Source organism: Octopus bimaculoides, chromosome 4, assembly GCF_046866305.1.
Source record: "Octopus bimaculoides isolate indiv1 chromosome 4, ASM4686630v1, whole genome shotgun sequence".
NCBI lineage: Eukaryota > Metazoa > Mollusca > Cephalopoda > Octopoda > Octopodidae > Octopus > Octopus bimaculoides.
This window is the reverse complement of record NC_142931.1, coordinates 79,293,180-79,315,679: the sequence shown is the minus strand read 5'-3', so window position 1 is coordinate 79,315,679 and position 22,500 is coordinate 79,293,180. Positions and strand designations below refer to the sequence as shown.

At 37.1% G+C, this 22,500-nt stretch overlaps 1 protein-coding gene across 8 annotated transcripts in view; it reads right to left on the bottom strand.

Annotated features, from left to right (window-relative positions):
* The window catches only part of LOC106877928 (kelch-like protein 26), a 330,015-nt gene that overhangs the window by 1,492 nt on the left and 306,023 nt on the right, over positions 1 to 22,500 (bottom strand). For 7 of the 8 annotated variants that reach the window (XM_052967155.2, XM_089350854.1, XM_052967157.2 and 4 more), the window contains 2 exons: positions 5,814 to 5,951; positions 1 to 3,410 (listed from right to left, as the gene is read on the bottom strand). The exon at positions 1 to 3,410 is cut by the window's left edge and continues 1,492 nt beyond it. In XM_052967155.2, coding sequence (XP_052823115.1) covers positions 1,782 to 3,410; positions 5,814 to 5,951 — 1,767 coding nt within the window. In that variant the 3' untranslated portion in view covers positions 1 to 1,781. Of the gene's footprint in view, positions 3,411 to 5,813; positions 5,952 to 19,273; positions 19,491 to 22,500 lie in introns of those variants that run through there. The other variant, XM_014927002.3, reaches the window with a different exon arrangement.

Genomic DNA, 22,500 nt, shown 5'->3' with positions numbered 1-22,500 from the left:
ATTCGCAAATATAAACACATTGATGTTTTATACAGATATATATACTTCCATGAACATCTAATCTCTCACACACACAAACAGACATAAGTACACACACAAAATCATGTAGAGGTAACATAGATGAAACAGAAACGATGTTTCCATTCTCATCCACATAAAAGCGTGCATGATAGTTCGATGGTGAAGGGCAGTGTTTGTAGAATAATACCTGTAGTTAACCCTTTTCACAAAACCTACTTCAAGGACCATAGTACTGGGACTTGGTCCTAGTTCCACTTTCTGTAGTGACACAAAAATGAGAGACAAAGAGATAGACGCTTCCTCTAGAGACAAGGCTAGTCTATCATAAATGACATTCCCCAATAACGTCTGGTGTCTATTGCAGACAACTATGATGAACTGAGACAGTGTAGGATAGATGTACAGAGTCTGCCCCAAAGACAAAATAAAACCCCTGCATGTGAATTTGAAACTATGAACAATGGTCAGGAATCTAAGCACTTTAACCATTTCAGGCTAACGTGTTTAGTAAGAATTTTTTTGCCAATGCCTGAGATAACATCGGTATTTGTATATGTTAATAGCTATATTACCACGTGCTATTGGTATTTACTAACGTACTAATAATAGATCATAATAAACCATTACTATATGAGATTATATCAATAGAATATGGTAATATACCATTGTGCCTGAGATGCAATAACAAAAAGGCAAATTCCTTCAAAATCTGGAACAATTAATAAGCATATTTTTTCAGGAGAGAGTATGTCTATGAGCTATTTATACTTACACAAATGAGTATGAGTGTATGTGTGTACATGGAGTATGTGTATATAATGCTGTCACAGCACAGTCAGAGGTCAGTAGATAAAAGAGAATATATATGCACACACACACACACACACATATACATATCAATATATGCATGTGTGTGAGTGTGTATATATGTATGTATGTATGTATAAGTACTATTTATATACATATATATATGTATAAGTACTATTTATATACATATATATATGTATAAGTACTATTTATATACATATATATATGTATAAGTACTATTTATATACATACATATATGGGTGTCCAAATGTAAAAATTGTGTAAGCATGTGAAGGGACATTTATGTATATGTGTGTGTGTGTGTGTATCTAAGGAAATAGGTATGCATGTGGAGATTATATACATGTCAATGAATATAAATATGTGTGTGTGTCTGTGTGTACATTTATATAATACAACAGATAAACATTTTTTGAAAAAAAAAAAGAATGTGTATTGTATTTTTTTTAATTAAAAATAAAACGAACAGTAAAATCGCCCAGACTGCCAAAAAAAAAGTATATATATATCAATATTAATATTAATAATAATAATAATAATAATAATAATAATCATAAAAATAATAATAATAAAGTGCTACTATATGAGGTAAATGATATCAGCCTGTCTGAGGAATTGATATCAACCTGTATGAGGTAATGATATTGGCCTCAAACTGGTAGTGACATCAGCTTCCTGTTGGAGGTAGTAACATCAGCCTGTTAGGGGTAGAGATATCAAAGTCAGCCTGTGTGAGGTAATGATATCAGCCTGATATTAGCCTCCTGGAGGAGGCAACTGTCTCTGCCTATGTGAGGTAATGATATCAGGCTTATTTATTGATCTATCAGTGATTGATGATATCCTGCCTGTCAGAAGGCAATGATATCAAGCCTGTGAGAGGCAATGATATCTAGCCTATTGGAGGTATTTTTTGTAATATCAGTTAGAACTCATTTGTCTTTCAACACCATCTTGGCCACTTTCTCTTCATTAAAGTTTATGTGCATCTGGATGCATACTGCAGTGGTCAAACTCATTCGCTGCGGGGCTTTTGTATACTTAGACCAGTCGTCAACCACGGTGTCGTAGACCCAAATCTCATCTTCTGTAGCTCGGTGATGCTCGTGCCCTAAGCACAAAACCTGATTCTCAAACACTATATAGTGTCCAACAGAACGTCCACTCAGAGTGGACGAGGTCAAAATGGTCCATTGTTCTGATGCCAAGTCAAAGTACTCGATTGGAATCTGGCCGTGTAGTGGGATTCCTTGTCTTGGAATGCCACCATGAACATATATCTTTTCCTGGAAAGATACCATGTCGTGGAGTCGACGCGCATAGAACATGCCCGGCTTCACCTCGTATCTGTGCGTGAGAATGTTGAAACACATAAAGCTGTTTGTGGCCTGCCTCTCCTGGCCTGTCACCCCACCTGACAGATAGATTCGTGTCTCGTGGACAACTGTCGCTAAGGAGTGGACCGGATTGGGCAGGTACAACAGCTCTTCCCACATATTGGTCTTGACATTGTAGCACTCAACTGAGTCAAGAATGGCAAACTGTTCAGTTGAACCGCCAAACACATAGAGACAATGCTTATGTGCAGTGAGTGCAAAATCAAGTCGGAGTTGTTTCATTGGGTGCAATTCCTGCCCAACCAAGTGTCGCGGATCAAATCTAAATAATGAACTCATAAGAGTGCCGCCACCAAAATCAACAACACGGCAAATATAGGCAAAATTGTCAATGACGGCAATACGACAGTCCCTGCTGCCATTGACATCAGAAAAAAGCCGGAAAAACTTATTGTTTTCCGGATTGTAAGATGTTACTTGAAACGGCATGTATGCTGTTCCATGGTGCACAAGCACCAAACTCGATGTATTAGTCCGGATTGTTGATGACTCGTCGATGACAGGATGTCCCTGTTTACAGTCAATGTGATATTGGAAGCCTTTGGCAATATACTGCGCTCCATTGGGCACCTTCTGGAAAAGTTCACTGTCCTTAATTGATGTTAATTCGATGAGAGACATTAAAGGAAAACGTAAATGAGGCATAAGGATGCTGCTGTCAGTTGTAATACGTGACGGACTTACAGCCAGCCACTTTTCTAAGCATTGATACAAACGATACTCGGAGACAGTGCATAACAAATTGGACGAAAGGTACTTGACAAGTTTTTGAGCACTGAGTTTGAGAAATGCTTGGCTGTTGCTGAATTCATGAAAGTTTGATAAAATCATATCATCCCAATGTAGTAGGACTTTCTCCAGAGAATATGTGTCAGCAATACTGAGGAAGTCATCGGCATTGTCAAATGTCATGAGAGATTTGATGTAGTTGCTGCACAAGTCGAGGGCGTAGGACACTTGCAGGTGGCTGGCTGTGTTGATGATTTCGGTGAGGTTGTCATAGTACAGCGACATTTTACCTGTGTATATGAAGTCTATCACCTGTTGCAGTCCATCAGCAGTTACACCTTTCAAGTCCACTGTGTCCTGCTTGCTCTCGGCCATCATACCTCGGAACATCACTCGGAAGTAGTCGCTAGCAGCTGCCAGTAATGCCTTGTGAACCTGAAGAATAAAAAGAAAAAAAAATAGTGAAGAGAGTAGTAGTAGTAGTAGTAGAAGTAGCAGTAGTAGTAGTAGTAGTAGTAGTAGTAGTAGTATTGGGTTGTCCGGAAAGTTTGTGCCGATTTATAGTTAGCTTACCTTTTGACTTATTTGCCATGAAACCCCCTCAATTCTGGGAAGAGGGTATTTTCAAGTTAAAGGAAAGATGGAGACGCATTGTGCAACAAAATGGCTCGTATTTGGTTGATTAAAAATGTAATGGCAAGTATTTATTGACCTTTTTCTTTCCTTTAAAAATCGGTATGAACTTTCCGGACAACCCAATAGTAGTAGTGAAGGCATTAAGAGTAGTACTGACAGTAGCTGTGGGGTAGTGATGTGGGTGGGGGTGGCAGTGTAAGTAGTAGCGATAGCTGTTAGGAAGTAGTAACAGTGGTGGTGATGTCCATTAGTGCCCCCATGCAACAATACTCTTCATTACAAGGTACTATCCAAAGTATCACCAAACCCAGTGGTTCTCAACCAGGGTCTACATGACCCTTAGGGGCCCATATAAAATTTTATTGTGAAAATTTATCTGCAATAAAATGATTATACTTCTACAATCTTTTTCTATTTATCTTTTACTTGCTTTGGTCAGATCCAGATAAAGATTTAAATGAAACCAAATGACAGATTAATCTATCACCTATGAACAGGTGATAAATTAATCCATCTATTTCCATCTACACAATTTAGTTCATTATGTTTGGCTCAACCGTAGGCTATGTATGGTAAAAAAAAAAAACTTCCCTTAGGTGCTGCATATCCTAAGTCTATGGATCTGTGTCATTTATGATAATAAGGATTCCAGTAATTGGATCAACTGTGGTACCAGCTCACTGAATAAGTGGCTGAGTATTCATTATTCTACAGGCTGTTGTACTCTTAAGGTAATCTTCATGTACAATCAGTATGACACAGAGTGTGAGAAGGTTGGTCCTTTGAATTACAGGTACTCTTTCTGCCTACTTCTGCTCAATTGTGTTTACATGAGTTGGGTCAAGATCAATCCTGACCATGGGAAAAAAAACATTTGCCCAAGATAACATGCAAGTGGATCAAACCAGGAATTTCAGGACATGTGAAGCAAGCTTCTTATTTCTTTATTGCTCACAAGGGGCTAAACATAGAGAGGACAAACAAGGACAGACAAAGAGATGAAGTCAATTACATCGACCCAGTGTGTAACTGGTACTTAATTTATCGACCCCGAAAGGATGAAAGGCAAAGTCGACCTCGGCTGAATTTGAACTCAGAACGTAGTGGTAGACGAAATACCGCTAAGCATTTCACCCGGTGTGCTAACGTTTTTGCCAGCTCACCGTGAAGCAAGCTTCTTAACCAACTAGTCACATCAAACTATTTGAAAAGAGAACATTGTCTAATGTACTCCAAAATGGATTGTTTGAAAGAGAAAAAGACACAACAAAGAAAGCCGCAATGGATGAAATGCTTGTAGTCCTTTAGCATTTCAATTACTCTGTCAAATGTAATGTTTATTTACTCACATTATTTTGAATTAATTGGGCATTTTCTTATATCTTTGACATTTCATTGAGGTGATTGTTTATTTGTAAAATGACATGGTAAGGTAGGTGTAAGAGGCCAGATCTGACTACTTTGAACATAAAATAAGTAGAATACTCGGGTCAGATAAAGGATAATGAGTAAAGACTCACTTCAGTGATAAAAGACCATGGGATTGCACCTAGGAAGTTACTTCCGAGGCAAATGGAGCAATGGGAAATGAAGTGTCTTGCTCGAGAAGACAACACACAGACCAGTTTGGGAATCAAACTCACTACCTCATGATTGCAAGCCCGACGATCTAACCACTCAGCCAGCCAGTATCAATGCAAAAGGGTTGATCAGAGAGCTGCTAGAATAGAGTAAACTTAGGATTATATCGGATTACACTGGAGGATAGGTTATGGATGGAAGTTTTTCCATCATAAACAGGAGAAGCTTAGGGTTACAGTTCACATCTCGTCTACTTTGATAACAGATCTCCCACATCAGGGTTGAACATGAGCTAAATCAGGGGTTTTCAAACTTTTTGACTTGCGGACCCCTTTATATTTCAGGCTTTACCTATTTGCTTAACATAACATATATCTTTGCATTTATTTATTTAACAGTATTTAACAAATATGTTTATTGTCAATTAAACAATTTCGATTAAAAAACATATATAAAATCAAATTGCCCATAAAAAGTATTTGCTGTCTACGGACCCCGTCTTGTCCTTGCAGACCCCCTGTGGTCCGCGGGCCACAGTTTGAAAACCCCTGAGCTAAATAATGATAAGTGTTAAGAGGATGATGAACAAAAGAGGCAAAGTAATAGTGGAAATGTTTTTACCTCAAAGACTTTTCCTTCAGCAGATACTTTGAAATCACATAATTCACTGTTGTTGCGCAAAATATTCAGTTTCTCTATCACCATATCACCATAACCTTCAGATTTGAAACTCTCCCCTTCACTCATTTTCTTGGAAACCTAGTGGGAGGGAAAAAAAAAAAATATATATATATATATATATATAAATAAGGTGAGTTATATTTTGAGATTGATTTAAGACAATTAATGAAATTACCTGTAATAGAGATTAATTAACATGTACATATATTTATTGTGCCCATAGTCAGAAAAATATACATATTATGCAAAGATAACATAAACAAGTGTATAATGTAATTGTGGTTTGTAGAAATAGATGTAACATAAATATTGTTAGCAATGCCAACTAACATTAAATATTCATATATGTTTGCGTATATATATATATATATATATATATATGCACATGAATATAAATACATACAGATATATATATATATATATATATATATATATATATATATATATATATATATATATTAATGTATACAGATATATATATAAACAATATGAGTATATGCATATATATGTACATGTATGTATATACATTCATCTACATGTACATATAGATACATAACTGGGTACATGACGTGGCAAAAGAACAAGGACAAAATGGTAAACAAGGTGTAACAAACAAGCAGGCCACATAGAAACATCTTCATCAGCTGCCACCATTAAAACTCCGGCGTTTCGAAGAATTAAGGCAGTACGCATCGTTAAAATGGTTCTTCCCATGAACACAAATTAAATTGTTTTCGTGGAGGGTAGTGGCGGACGGAAAACAAGACAGGAAAACGAAACGGTGAAATAAACAAACAAAAAGGCTGTACAGCCAGACGTGAAGTGTGTATGTCTTGAACGCTGTGAAGCAACGTACAGGAGGGGCAAAGAAGTACGTGCGAGCTTGGTGATTCCAAGAACGAAAAGAAATAGCAGCTGGACACACGTGACCAAGGCTGTGTGAAGAGAAAGAGTAGCAGAGGGAAAAGGAGGGGAGGAAGTAGAATAAAAGTGAGCAATGATAGGTAGAGAGAGAGAGAGAGAGATAGTAGTAGTAACGGTGAGAGGCGAAGGACGAGTAACAAGAGATAGAGAGAGAGAGAGAGAAGTAGTGACAGGTAGAGGCGAAGAACAGTAGAGGGAAGAATGAGAGGGGGAGATAGAAATAGAGAGAGTCGCGTTAGAAAAATAGTTAAAACTTACTGTATAAAGGTAACGTGTGCGTTCTGTTGTGATACAAACAATATATGAGTATATGCATATATATGTACATGTATGTATATACGTTCATCTACATGTACATATAGATACATAACTGGGTACATGATGTGGCAAAAGAACAAGGACAATATGGTAAACAAGGTGCAACAAACAAGCAGGCCACATAGAAACATCCCCGTCATCAGCTGCCACCATTAAAACTCCGGCGTTTCGAAGAATTAAGGCAGTACGCATCGTTAAAATGGTTCTTCCCACGAACACAAATTAGATTGTTTTCGTGGAGGGTAGTGGCGGACGGAAAACAAGACAGGAAAACGAAACGGAGTTTTAATAGTGGCAGCTGATGAAGGGGATGTTTCTATGTGGCCTGCTTGTTTGTTGCACCTTGTTTACCATTTTGTCCTTGTTCTTTTTCCACATCATGTACCCAGTTATGTATCTATATGTACATGTAGATGAACGTATATACATACATGTACATATATATGCATATACTCATATATTGTTTGTATCATGACAGAACGCACGCGTTACCTTTATACAGTAAGTTTTATATATATATATATATATATATATATATATATATATATATATATATATATATATATACTAGACATGTGTGTGTGGATATATACATACGTTCACATACATACATATTTATTTATATGTGAGTATATAGATGTGTGTGTGTGTGTATGTATATACGCACATATATGTATACATGTGGATATATGTATATATCCACACACATGCACATACACACACATACAAACACACTTCCCTCCACACAATCAACAAACACACACAAATAAACACGGATTTATTCCCCTTTAACCATTTATATTGGAGTGATACTTTTCAAGGAAGTGACTTCGTTAATGACTGGGAGTTGAATGTGAACCAATTACACCACAGCAAAATCATTTCAGTGATCCTAGAATGCAATGCAAAACTCTCGTTATCACGATTTCCCATTCATTTCATGATTGTACGATGTAAACTAGGGAATGAAAACACTTAAGTCAAAATCGTTTGAAACTCTACTACAGACTATACTAATTTAAATTAATAAGAAATTAATATAAACATATTGTTTCTCAAGAATATCTTTTTGCTTATATCAGTCATTGGACTGCAACCATCTAGGGGCACTGCCTTCAAGGCTTAAGTTTTAAAAAATTGACCCCAGTAGTTAGTGTTTTGTTCATTTTTTTTATGCCTGAGTACTTATTCTATTGGTCACTTCTGCAAACTGCTAAGTTACAGGGGACATAAACAACCAACACCAGTTGTCAATGTAACGGTGGAGACATCAACTATGTCTAGAAATAAAATGAAAACTCCAAGTGGGGAAAAAAATACAACAGATATTGACTATCATACAAAGATATTAGCTCTTAACCCTTTCGTTACCGTATTTATTTTGAGATGCTCTGGGTTTCTTTGAATTACTTTAAATATAACAAAGAATTTAGTAAAATAACTTAGTTATCATTAAGCTAGTGTTAGGAACATAAATTGTGACTAAGGTTTGGTGGAAGATTTTAATTCAAAACTTACGAAAACAAGACATTTGTACTACAGAACCAGAGGCGGTTTCAGCAGGGTTGGTATCAAAAGGGTTAATTGAATATGTTAGTGACTTTTTTTTCCAATAGTACCATAAGTTCTAGATAGTTATATGCAAAGAGTAAGGTCTGTCGTGTCATTCATGCCTTATAAAACATCGTTATACACACACATTGCTTTTTCAATAAATAAAAGTGATCCCCTGAGGCACAAATTTATCTTCACCAAATACTTTCCCTTTATCTTCATTGACTGGCACTCTATTGGTTATGACAACAACGTTGAGGGTTCTGGTCGATCTAATTAATGAAACAGTCCGCTCATGTAATTAATGTGCAAGTGGCCGAGCATTTCACAAGCATGCTTACCTCCCACAGAATTCTCAGGGAGTTAAGCATGAAACAGAATATGACAAGGCTGGCCCTTTGAATAATAGGTACAACTCATTTTTGCCATTTAAGAGAACTGGAGCAACATGAAATAATGTGTCTTGCTCGGGGACATAGCGTGCTGCCAGGAATTGAACTCACATCCTAATGATCATGAGCTGAATATACTCTAGCCACAAAGTCAGGTTTTCACTTTGTCGTCATTATTAACTTGAATATCAGAGCAGTTGATTGGCAGAACTGACAGAATGTCGGACAAAATGCCTTGCAGTACTTAGACGCATCACTTTGTATTCCAAGTTCAAATCCTACCAAGATCAAATTTGCCCTTCAACTTTCCAGGTGTTGACAAAATAAAATACTAGTCAAACACTGGAGTTAATTTAATTAACAAACCCACTCCTCTAAATTTCTAGCCTTGAGCTTTCGTTAGAAACAATTATATTTGAGTGATTATGCTTGTAGTGGGTGTGGGATCTTGCTGGGCGGAGCTTACTGCAGCAACAAATCATATCCCTACCAACTAAATAAAAAAAAAAATGAAAGCCTATAGCAGTACAGGGAGTGTTGTTATTGCAGCTTAGTCCCAGGTCAGCCCAAATCGAGCTGATCCATGATCAAAGGTACTCCAGCTGTGACCATCCCATATTTTAAACGGGTAACTAGTATTGCATTATCCAATATGTCAGTTTTATATTTTTAGTTTTGCAGTGGCATGTGATTCAGTGGAAGATTTAGCTGCTATTTCTAATCGGTGAAGCAATCGCATAGTGGCTATGTAGCGCAGAACTGTGTAATGTAATGAATGAGAGAGAGAGTGTTAATGTCGTTACAGTGATGGCGTAGTTTTCTTTTTGAGCTGTTGGTAGGTATATCTGGATGTTTGACTGTGATTATATATGCAGTAGTGATCATAGATGTAGGAGTGTGAAGGCGCATGGCCGAGCGGTTAGGCTGTCACACTCATGATCTAGCGATTGTGGGCTTGATTCCAAGACCGGGCGGCATGTTATGTTCTTGAGCAAAACACTTCATTTTATGTTGCTCCAGCCCCCTTTCGATCAGGAGGGAGTGTTTGGCCTGCTCACCCAACCGGCAGGGGTGGCACCATTCAATGGTTAAAACAATCCAAAGTGCGTTGTTACCAGCTATGTGTAACAACATCTGATAATCTGGTCAGTTACACGACCACATGATATATGTATTAATAGTAGCAGTAGAGTCCATGATATGGATCGGAGCTTACAACAGCAGTAAACTGTCATCCTATTGGCTGAGAAAAAAAGGCGGCGGGGCAGAATATATTAGAATATACTGCAAATGTACAGTATGGCACAGAGTAGTAAACTGTTTTGTTGTAGTAGTTGTTGTTGTTTAGACCCACATCAGTCCTAACTGAGCAAGTCTCTGATTGTAGACATATGCAAATGTCCTCTGATTATAGACATATGCAAAAATTCATTAGGGCAGTGGTTCCCAAACTATGAGTCGCGAACGGCATCCTAGTGGGTTGCAAAAAGTTATAAAATTACGCATTAGCTTTGATTAACTGCTGTCTAACGAGAGAGTTCAAGACTCATGTTTTCAATACCAGACTGGTTGTTTTATCAAGCAGTAGGCTTTTTTCACGAATTTAACAAATCAGAGGTGGTCATTTTCTCAAATTATTTATTTGTACGTAATCGTAAAAAGGTAAAGTCTGTTTTTACCTATTTATAGAGAACTTTAAATAGGCGCAGTACAACACTGATCGAGCCAATAACAGTTACTGCTTCGAGGTTTTGTATTAGAGTTAATACCTGCCCATAGGGTATGGAGACGTTGAAACAGTTATAAAACGTTTTGTTTCACATTTAATATAAATAGTTTTTAACCCAGTAGAGTTAAGTGGGTCGCCATAAACTGGTGTCATAAATAGTGGGTCGTGTCTCTAAAAAGTTTAGGAACCACTGCATTAGGGTATTGCACTCACAATTGTTAGGTCATGGTTTCAAGTCCAGGAGAAGCTGGTATGTTGTATTTTTGAGTAAAACACTGCATTTTGTATTGCTCCAGTCCCCTAAGCTGTAAATAAGTAACCCTCCCTCCAGAGGGAACGTTGTGACCTTGACTTCTATATGCCATGAAAACTAGGTAACTGGCCCGGTTGGTCCCATGGTTCAAGACACATACAAAAAAAATTGATTACAGGCATACCATCTGTGACCACCCCATCTATGTTTTCTAGGCATAGTGTGTTTGGGTTACATTCTCAAATATGTCCTTTTTCTGTTTTTATTTTTTGAGATTGTAAGGTATGATATGAGGAAAATGTGGCTACTATTTCTAAAACATTAAGTAACCACATTGAGGCATCCTCATTTGCTTGAAGGCCACCACTTCTTTTAAGATACCAAAGTGTGTTTTGAGGGGAATTTTGTTGCTTCCTAATTACCTCAACAAACTATTTCCTCTTTTAAGATGGTAGGGTGAAATTGCAGGGAGATTTATTTACTATTTTTAACAGGTCTATCTCACCTGCTTCCATTTTGATCACCACCAGAATTTCCAAAAGGGGGCCTCTGCATGGTCACTAAACCTACTAGAAATAGCAACCAAATCCACTTAAATCTAAATCTTGTTAGTGATAGGTATATATACATCCAACAAAGGAGCAAAAGAAGAAAAGAAAAAAGACAGGATGATCATGGCTGGAATGCTTTTAGTCATAGGTCAGAGCAGTTGTGGAGCTAACGAACAACATCAGATGTACATAAACAGGCTTGGTCAATTGGTCAATAGAGAGAGAGAGAAAGAACATGTTCAGTCTGCAACAATGCACCTGGGAAGATCAACCACAGCATGTTGGACTGTGCTGTGTGATTTTCAGTTAGGCAGGTGACATAGTATATCTGGAGCAATAGATCTCTGGGTTATGCCTAGTTGTTCGGACAATAATGCTACTCTTGGTGCCATAAATCTGACCGGGGGCTACACAGCACTACTCAGCACTACCACCACCACCACCACCACCACTAACAACAACAGCAACAACAATATTCCACAGCTGCTACTGTTTCTCAATGCTCTCATATATTTTCCTCCTCCTCCTCCTCCTCCTCCTCCTCCTAGGCCTGCACAAGTTAAGGTGGGTCTGTGCCAAGATGCACAAACAACCAGGCGGGGCAGGATATTAGCAGGTGGCTCTTTTCTTTACTTTTGCAGAGAATGAAGCAGAGTAGAGCTAAGTGTAATCGGGGAGTGGAAATTTAATGGTTCAGTAGTCTTCCTTTGATGCTAGGCATGTTGTTTATCTATTTATTGTTGTTCCCTTGCAGGGGCAGGGATGAGATGCGAAGAGTGGAGGCAACAACAGAGGTGATAGAAAAACTAGAATGAACAGATACTTTACTGTGCATCTTATTTCAGCACCAACATAAGACAGGAGTTCATAAGGCTATTGCATATATCTGTGTGTAGGCATGAGTGATGAGACGAGGTAGATGGCAGTGGTAAGCATGGTTTGGATTATGATAGTGATGATGATTAGGCTGAAAAAAAAAATAACCAACATAGACTGATGCTTGGTTTCCTTCACTTTCCAATCTTCCAATAATAATCATTTCATTTTCCAATTTCCTATTAATAATTACAAGTAATAAACTCTTTGAATCAATTGTCATCGCATATATCTTTCTCAAAATTTACCGTTTTACCCATTTAAGAGTAATTATTAACAAAGGTAGAGATTCTGCTTTTTCTTAGTCTACTCAATATATATATATATATATATATACTTGAGCAAAATATTGATAAATATATATATATATATATCATATGATCATGTGACCAACCAGGCTATCAGATGCTGTTTCACATCGCTGGTCACAATGCACTTTTGCATTGTTTTAGCCTTCAAACGATGCCACCCCTCCGGCTAGGTGAGCAGGGCAACATTCCGCACTGATCGAAAGATGGTCTGGAGCAATGTGAAATGAAGTGTTTTGCTCAAGAATACAATGCGCTACCCAGTTAGGGAATTGAACCCACGATCCAGATATATATAGTTGTCCCTCAGTTTACATAGTTTCAGTTGAGCAGAACTTTGAATTTGGTCAATAATCCTCAAGTTTTCCGATCCATCAGTTTGTGCCCAATAATTTATATACTATTATTTATAACAATGATTCTCAACCAGGGCCCTTTAAGATTTTATTGTTAAAATTCATATTCTGTAAATTGCTTATACTTCTACAATCCACAAATTATTTTAATTTTTTTTAAAACAATTCCTAATAATATTCAATTATAAAAATATAAGAATTTTTTAAACACTGAATGGCTATGAGGGCCCAATAGAGTAAAATAAGAATCAAAGGGCTCCATGCATAAAAAATGGTTGAGCCCCACTGATTTATAGCTTTATCTACTTCAAGCTCCACAATTAAAAGTGATTTTTTTTTTTCCTTTTTTTTTTTTTTTTGTAACTTAGCCATTACTAAGTTGGTGTCTGAAACAGAAATTAATGTGAAATTTTGATGGAAGGTTTTTAAGTTAGATCATTTGAAAATCAGAAGTTTGTATTATTACAGTCAGTGACAGTCTCAACCCTTTCCATACTAACTTGCTTACAATGGCAGAGCTTAATTTAAGGAAGATTAGGGTGCCACTTTCAGCAGGTTGAGTGACTATATAAAAAAACTCCTTTGTTGAATACGAGTCCAGCAAACATATAGTGATCTCACCTTATATGGAAGAAAATATCATTAGACAGCTTTAAAAAAGGCAGATCAGTCAATACTTTCATCTGCCAGAAAACGCTGTCTCTCTCGCTATCTCTCAAAAATTTTATTGAATTCTTTCAGAGAGATGCTTGATGTAAGAGACAATGCCAAGTAGGAGTTATTTCTCCGCATCAAAAAGTCATAGTTTCAGTACCATAAACATGTTATTAGGATGTCACATGAAAGGATCACAATACGGATTCTTCAAGCTGAGCCAACTTTGCAGAGGACCTAGGGGTAGACGAAGATGGTTTGGTAATATCCATATTTTCACCTGATCACGCTTGGGGGATCATCCTCATCATCATTTAGCATCCACTTTCCCTGCTGGCATGGGTTAGACAGCTTGACTGGATCTGGTAAGCCAGAGAGCTGTACCAGGTTCCAGTCTGATTTTGATTGGTTTCTACAGCTGGATGTCCTTCCTTATGCCAACCACTCCAAGACTGTAGTAGATGCCTTGTGCATGTCACTAATATGGGTGCTTTTATGTGTCACTGGCATGAGTGCTTTTATGTGTCTGCGGTACAGGTGCTTTCATAAGTCACTAGCACAGATGCTTTTACATGTTACTAGCACCAGTCACAACTATGATTTCACTTGGCTTGATAAGTCCGCTAAAGTACAGCAAATTGTTAAAAGCAGGATAACATTAGGACCCTGTGGAAGAGATACCTGAGGACACTACCCAGACAACCCGCCCAGGAACAGTGGGTGGGTAGTGAAAATGAATGGATGGATGAAAGACAATTGGTGTAAAAAGTAATGTAATGTACCAGTTACTTAGAATAGATATGATAGGTAATAAGGGAAGGGGTTAGCAGTGTTTCAGTCGATATATAAATACTTAAAAAACCTCCATTAAAACATGAATTAGCAATATCTAATATAGACACAAGGTCACAAGTTCTGAAGAAGTTTAGCAAATGTGTGTGTCTGTGGCGGGGAGTACTGGAAGTTGATGGGAGTATAATTTAATGCAAGAAAAAAGAGCTGTGTCTTTGACCTTTGCAGGTCCTCATAGATAGTTGAGCAAAATGAAAGAAGAAACCATGACCCCGGGGTTAGCACCACAGGAAGCAGCACATCAATATACCTGGTAACCCACTTTAACATTACCATCATCATTACCATAACCATAATCAAAGCCATGAACATCATCTGCCTTGTCTCAGTTATAGCACCATTATCATTAGTCCTCCTCCTCATCATCATCGTCATTTGTTATGACTTAATCAGGGAAGGAAAGGGCAACACCCATGACTTATTACAAGGCCTCCCAGACTGGTGGAAGGGAAACCCTGGTTTGAATACTTGCAATAAAGTGAACCCCACAAAAGTTAGCTGACAACTAGATCATACGTAGTAGAACTGAGAATGGACAGGGATGTAACTCAATACCACAAGGCATGCAATGTGTATTTCCTGTTTTTCTTTCAAAACAGTAGGGTGAGATATGAGGGACATTATTTTATATAAATATCTTATATGCATATTAAATATACATATATATATTATGAAACCTGATATATGTGCACTTAATATATATATATACATTTTGCTAAATACTTTTAAAATAAAGGCATGGGCACAGCTATGTGGCTTAGAAATTCACTTCACAACCATGTGGTTTCAGGTTCAATACCACTGTGCTACACTTTGGGCAAATGTCTTCTATGATAGCCCCAGGCTAACCAAAGCCTTGTGAATAAATTTGGTAGACAAAATAAAAACTGGGGGCAAGGAAGCCTGCCGTGTGTGTGTGTGTGTGTGAGTATGTGTGTCAACGCGTGCCTGTGCATGCACGTGTCTTCTTGCATTGGCAACATGCACCAATTGTAAACAAGCATCAATGTCGTACAAGCAGTGTTGCTTCTTTTCAATCTTGTATGAAAACACAGACTAGGAGAAAATATTACATTGCTTGGGAACGGTGGAGGACAGGACCGAGGACAGGTAGAGAGCATCCAGAATTTCATCTGACCCAGGAAGCTTCAAAACAATGATGATGACAACGATATCTTTTATCTTTTACTGGTTTCAGTCATTAGACTGCAGCCATACCGGAGCACCACCTTGAAGAATTTTTAGTTTAATGAATAGTACTTACTTTTTTGTTAAACCTGGTAGTTATTCTATCAGTCACCTTTGCTGAATCGTTAAGTTACAGGGACATAAACACACCAGCATCAGTTGTCAAGCAGTGATAGGGGACAAACACACATACAAAGACATACACATATGCACGACAGGTTTCTTTCAATTTCCATCTACCAAATCCACCCACAAGGCTTTGGTCAGCCCGGGGCTATAGTAGAAGAAACTTGCCCAAGGTGCCATGCAGTGGGACTGAACTTAGAATCATGTGGCTGGGAAGCAAGCTTCTCACCATACAGCCATGCCTGCTCCTTATATATGCATATCAACCATATATTTAAATAGTTCAGTATATTTAATTTGATATAAAGGGGGCCTTACAAAATGGGAGAGGCTCCATGAAGGGCTGAGTTAGTGCACTGTACACATTAGCAGTACAAGGGTTACAGCCAGGGACATTCAGTGTCATTGCATGGCAAGGAGATTGAACCTAAAACCGAACCCAACACTAGGGAAGTGTCTTTTACTATAGCCCCGAGCCAACCAAAGCTTTGTGAGTGAATTTGATAGATGAAAACTGAAAAAAGCCTGCTGTATGTATTTGTGTGTATGTGTGTGTGTGTGTGTGTGTGTGTCCTCCACCGCTTGACAAAAGGTGTCGGTTTGTTTATGTCCCTGTAACTTACCCGTTTGGGAAAAAGGACTGATAGAATAAGTACCAAACTTTAAAAAAGTAAGTACAGGAGTCAATTTGACTAAAAGACTCTTCAAGGAGGTGCCCTAGCATTATCACAACCAATGACTGACACAAGTAAAAGATATATATTCATTTAATTATTTTGTGTAATTTTAAGGAAAACATAATTCATCCCAATATTTTAAGTAACAACTTTACTCTTTAACTTGTTTAAATTTAACTCCTGCTTTGTAACACCATAATATACATTTTGTGGTAGATAGATATGAACAGGCTCTGGTGGTAAAAAAATAATATACCTCAACAAAATAATAATAATTATTACTATTATTATTATTAAGTACTGGAGTTGGTGCAATCAACTTATCTCCTCCCCCAAACTTACTGGCCTTGTGCCAAAATTTTAAGCCATCATCATCATTATTGAGTGAGAGAGCAGCACATGCCATCAAAGTGACACTGGGGTACAATTATGAAGCCGAATATACCCATCTGATAAGGGTACATCAAGCACATGCATCACAACCATGGGTGCAACATGGTGATCTCATATCAAGATAAACAGTGCATGACCTTGAAGGTGGGGCCCAGTTAGAATTTTCTTCAGGCTGAGTAGCCCATCCCACTCTAAAGGTCCCTGAATAAGGTTTGTTTAAGGATATTATTATTATTATTATTATTATTATTATGGAGTTAAACCAAATAGAACTCTCAAAACGATAAAAGAAAATTATTCATAGTTATCAAAAATAATTCTAATTTCTGGCACAAAGCCAGCAATTTTGAATGGGGGGAGGGGAGTTGTTGATTACATCAACTGTAGTACATGACCCTGGAGGAATGAAAGGCAAAGTTGACCTGAGTGGGATTTGAACTCAGAATGTAATGAATTGGAAGAAATACTGCTAGACATTTTGTTTGATGCCCTAACAATTCCACCAGCTTACCACTTTAAAGTAATTAAAGGTAAAATAATTACAAAAACTGAAAAGAAGAGAATAATTCAGTGCATTGTTGTCAGGAGAAAATAAACAGATTATAAAGTTACGGCTATGTTGTTGGTAATAATAATAATAATAATAATAATAATAATAATGATAAGCACATACCTAAGGCACACAGAGCTGCGCTCGGTAGTGAAGTGAGAGCACATTATAAAAATAAAACTACTGAATAATAATAATAATAATAATAATAATAATAATCCTTTCTACTATAGGCACAAAGCCTGAAATTTCGGGGAGGGAGGATAGTCGATTAAATCGATTCTAGTATTTGACTGGTTCTTCATTTTTATCGACCTCGAAGGCTAAAAAGCAAGGTTGACCTCGGTGGGATTTGAGCCCAGAATGCAAGAAATGTCGCTAATGATTTTGTCTATTACCACAAAGGTGCCACATGAGGGCTACACACAAGGACAAATTACACAAACGGATTTAGACTCGTGCAGAATCGAATATGTATGTATGTATGCATGAATGCATGCATATGTGTGTGTGTGTATATAATGAAACGCGACGTCCCAGCCGGAGGGAGGGGGAGACAGGTCACCAAGTGCCATTCGAGGAGCCTTGAGGATCCAGAATTACCTACCTCGTCTATCAAGGCCAAGTACCTTCTCACAGTTATGTTAATTATACATTGGATTAATTATTGCGAATTAAGTTTGCCGACAGCACGGCAATATCATAATTTTAATCGACCCCCCGAGGAATACAACAACAACAACAAAAATGACAGGATTCACCTATAAAATGGGTCTATTAATTATATTTATTGCTTTGTTTATTTACAGTTGACGACGGAGGACTACGAGACAGTTTACTGTTGCCGCGACAAAGAAATACACACACGCATATATGTGTGTGTGTATATACATATATATATATATATATATATATATATATATATATATATATATTTACACACAGAGACACAGAGTGAGAGAGGGGGAGAGAAAAAGCGTTGTTGGTAGATATATTTACAAGTGGGGGAAAGCGGAAAGTGGTAACGTAAAGAAAAACGTTTAATAAGCGGTCTTCCTAGCGAACTGAATCTTATATAACTATTTAAGACGTACTTCTTTCGGTTCTCGTTGTAGTTTAGCCCCAGGCCAACCCCGACCGAGCGAACCTCAGATCAAAAAAGCATGACAGTTGCAAACTGATACGTCTTCGAGTTTACTATGATTTTATTATTTTTCTTGAGACATATATCTACGACTACATTATCCAATGCATATCTGTTTTTGCTTTGATTTTCATTTTTTTCTTTTCCACGTTTTATTTTCTTTGTCTCTTTTCTTTTTTTTAAACAATTCGAACGATATCTCGTTAGTTTTTAAGAACTAGTATTAGTAGATATAATAGGGGTAGCAGTTGTTGCTGTTGTGGATTAGCCCTGGTCAGCCCTGATAGAGCAGACTATATATGATCAAAGGTGTTTTAGCTGAAGCAAACCCGTCGTTTTTATTTTTTTTCTTCCATGCATGATGTAGCAATAGTAACATTAACCTATGCGTCCTTCCTGTTTTATTTTACCACGCTACAGTGCGACCTGAGGATAATTTGACAGTTATTTCTAGCAAGGCAAACGTATAAGGCGATGCTCCCCCATTAGCTTCTAATTCCTGGAGTTCTTTTATCCAGCTATTTATAGGTTTACGAATTCAACAACTGTACGTACCGTTTGATGTGGCGAAGGCCTGTCACTGTATCTGTCTGTTCAGTAAACACACATTAAACCAGCTGACTAACCTAGTCAACCAAGGATACGGTTGAGCGTTGGAGCATGTCCATATCTTGACCAGAGCATTCCAAATCGCGATGTGGTGACGTGAGGCGAAACTGAACACAGATTGGTTAGAACGTTGCAAAACACATGTGCACACAAAAACATGTAAACATGTGAGTTATCTCCCCTGAATACACTTCCACTTGAACATTAAAATACTACGTATGTTCAGAAGTTTATGAACGTAATGTACGTATGCTTATATGTATATATGCACATACATACACGCACACATATATATATTCTTGTATACGTGTGCGTGAGTATATGTGTTTGTGCGGGTGTGGGTTTGTGTGTGTGTGTGTGAGTATGTGTGTATACACACATACGCACATGCATTAATATATATTATATACATATATACACACGCGCGCGTGTGTGTGTGTGTATATATATATATATATATATATATATACACACACACACATCTATATACATATTTTCTTTAATCCCTGGCTGGAGACAGAAGGCTGTCCTCTCAATAAATACGTTGCTTATTGGTGCCGCTGAGTATGTTATGTTTGTGTGCATATTATATATACATATATGTGCATCTATATACATGTATGTGCATATATATATATATATATATATATATATATATATATATATACATATATGGAGGAGCACTCCGTCGGTAACGGCGACGAGGGTCCCAGCTGATACGATCAACGGAACAGCTTGCTCGTGAAATTAACGTCCAAGTGGTTGAACATACCACAGACACATATACAATTAACGTAGTTCTCAGATTCAGCGTGACAAGGTTGGCCCTTTGAGATACAAGTACTACTCATTTTTGCCAGCTGAGTGGACTGGAGCAATGTGAAAATGTAAAATAAAGCGTCTTGCTCAAGGACCTTACGATAGTGAGCCGAATGCCCTAACCACTAAGCCACACGCCTTCCTTCACACATACACACAGACATATGTATGTGTATGCTCGTCTATATGTGTTTATATATGTGTATATATATATAAAGTTCATATATATATATGTGCGCACGTATATAAATAATAAGGGTGACTTGTTAACAGTTCTTCAACTGAAAGGCAAATATAAATATATGTTTATATATAGATATATATACATATATGTATATAAATGTGCATATATACATATACACATCTATATATATATATATATATATATATATATATATATATATATATGCATATATACATATTCACATATATGTGCATGCATACATACATATATATGCATATATACATATATGCATATATATGTGCATATATATATATATATATGTGTGTGTGTGCCTTTCAGTTGAAAAATTTCTAATAAGCCAATGCATCTATATATGTGTGCACACACACACAGAGTTTCATTTTTATGTCTGAAGAAGGGTGTGGCAGTGATAGTAGACTTTGAAAGCCCTCCTTAAATACTGTAGACGCTATCGCACAAGGGACCTCCTTCACTTAGAATGGTGATATGGCAAGCCAATAGGGTAGGCTTTTCATGATATACTGACCAGCAAGAAATACCAAACATGTTGCTCTTACATTGCAACGCCTACTTGCTTTAAAAAAAAGAAAACATTGGATAATATAAACCTAGATATACAACACCGGAACAAAAGGATGGGATGATTATGGCTGTAACTACTTTGATTGTAGGATCTTTGTAGCAGGGCTGAACGACGGTTAAACAACAGCATCAACAGAAAGACAGAGTAGCTTTGTTCAGCTGGGTTATCAAGAACATTCAATATGACAATCTCCCTGTTGTTAGAAGACCAGCAAAATCTCTAGGAATAGACCTTACTTCAGATGAACTCCACACAAAACTAGGATCTCTGCAAATCAGCCAGCTGTAAGGCCCAACCCACTCTTCATTTACAGATATTTCCCATCATTATTAGCAGTAAAATTAATGTGGTGAGCTGGCAGAATCATTACTGCTCAGGATAAAATGCTTGACAGCATTTCCTTTATCTCTTTACATTCTGAGTTCATATTTCATTGAAGTTTGACTTAGCCTTTCATCCTTTTGAGGTAAATAAAAATAAGTACCAGCTGAAGAGGCAATGTAATTTGTTAACCCTTGTTAACCCCTCCCCCACTCCCAGCAAAATTTCAAGCCTTGTTTCTAAATTAGCAAAGATTACCAGGAATATCCTTCAGAAAGTCATGACTGGAGCGAAATTATGATTCCCTTTCTCTCTCTCTCTTGAATGAGAATGGAAAGACTGTCTTATATCAGGCTAAATAGTATTGCTACATGTTTAATTCAAAGTTAGCCCTGATCGAGCTAACCTCTGATTAAAGGCTTACTGGCCATGACCATGGTGTACTATCAATTACATTACCCAACATTTAAAATGATATACTATCATTTGAGGAAGATTTCACTTCTACTATTTCTACCAGAAAAAAAATATACAGAGGGCTCCCTCATTGGCTCAAGTTGAATTCTGCCTAACATAGGCATATATATTAGACATCTATATTTTGGGTGATGTTTATGGCTTCACAGTATTTCTCCCTTATCTTAGAAGGTAGTGTTATTGTTGTTATTGTTATTTAGTTCTCAATCAACTCTGCTGAAACTAACTTTTTATGGAAGAATGTTTTTGATTAATAATGTTTTTTAATAAGAGAGGCACCAGTTGTGAAAATCCTGCATTTTTTTCCTGAAAGGCAGTTGGGATGTGAATTGCAAGTGATTAAACTGACGCCTTCTTTCCCCCCTAGGAGGCTAAGTGATAATGTAAAGAGATAGAGGGGGAGATTCCATTGTTTGCTTTTGGTTATCAATAGATGTATCACAGCAATTGGAGGGATTTTTGATGATGTCATGCAAGTCATAATGAGAAAAAAGAGAGGGAAAGGGCCAGAAGTTTGGCAGGGGGGAATCTTTACCTTTTTTTCAATTATAACATTAAAAAATCTAAACAAAAAAGTGAAATTTCTGTAATAGACCATGCAGTAACTCCCACTCCTAAAGAAAAGCATTTATTTTTTTTAGTAGGTCCATCATAAAACATACAACAATAATAAAACAAAATTCTGTTTAGTCTACATTAAATCTCATATTCTGTTTAATTTAATTTAGTTTGATTAAACTGAATCACTTTTTTTGGTTTAGTTTAGTC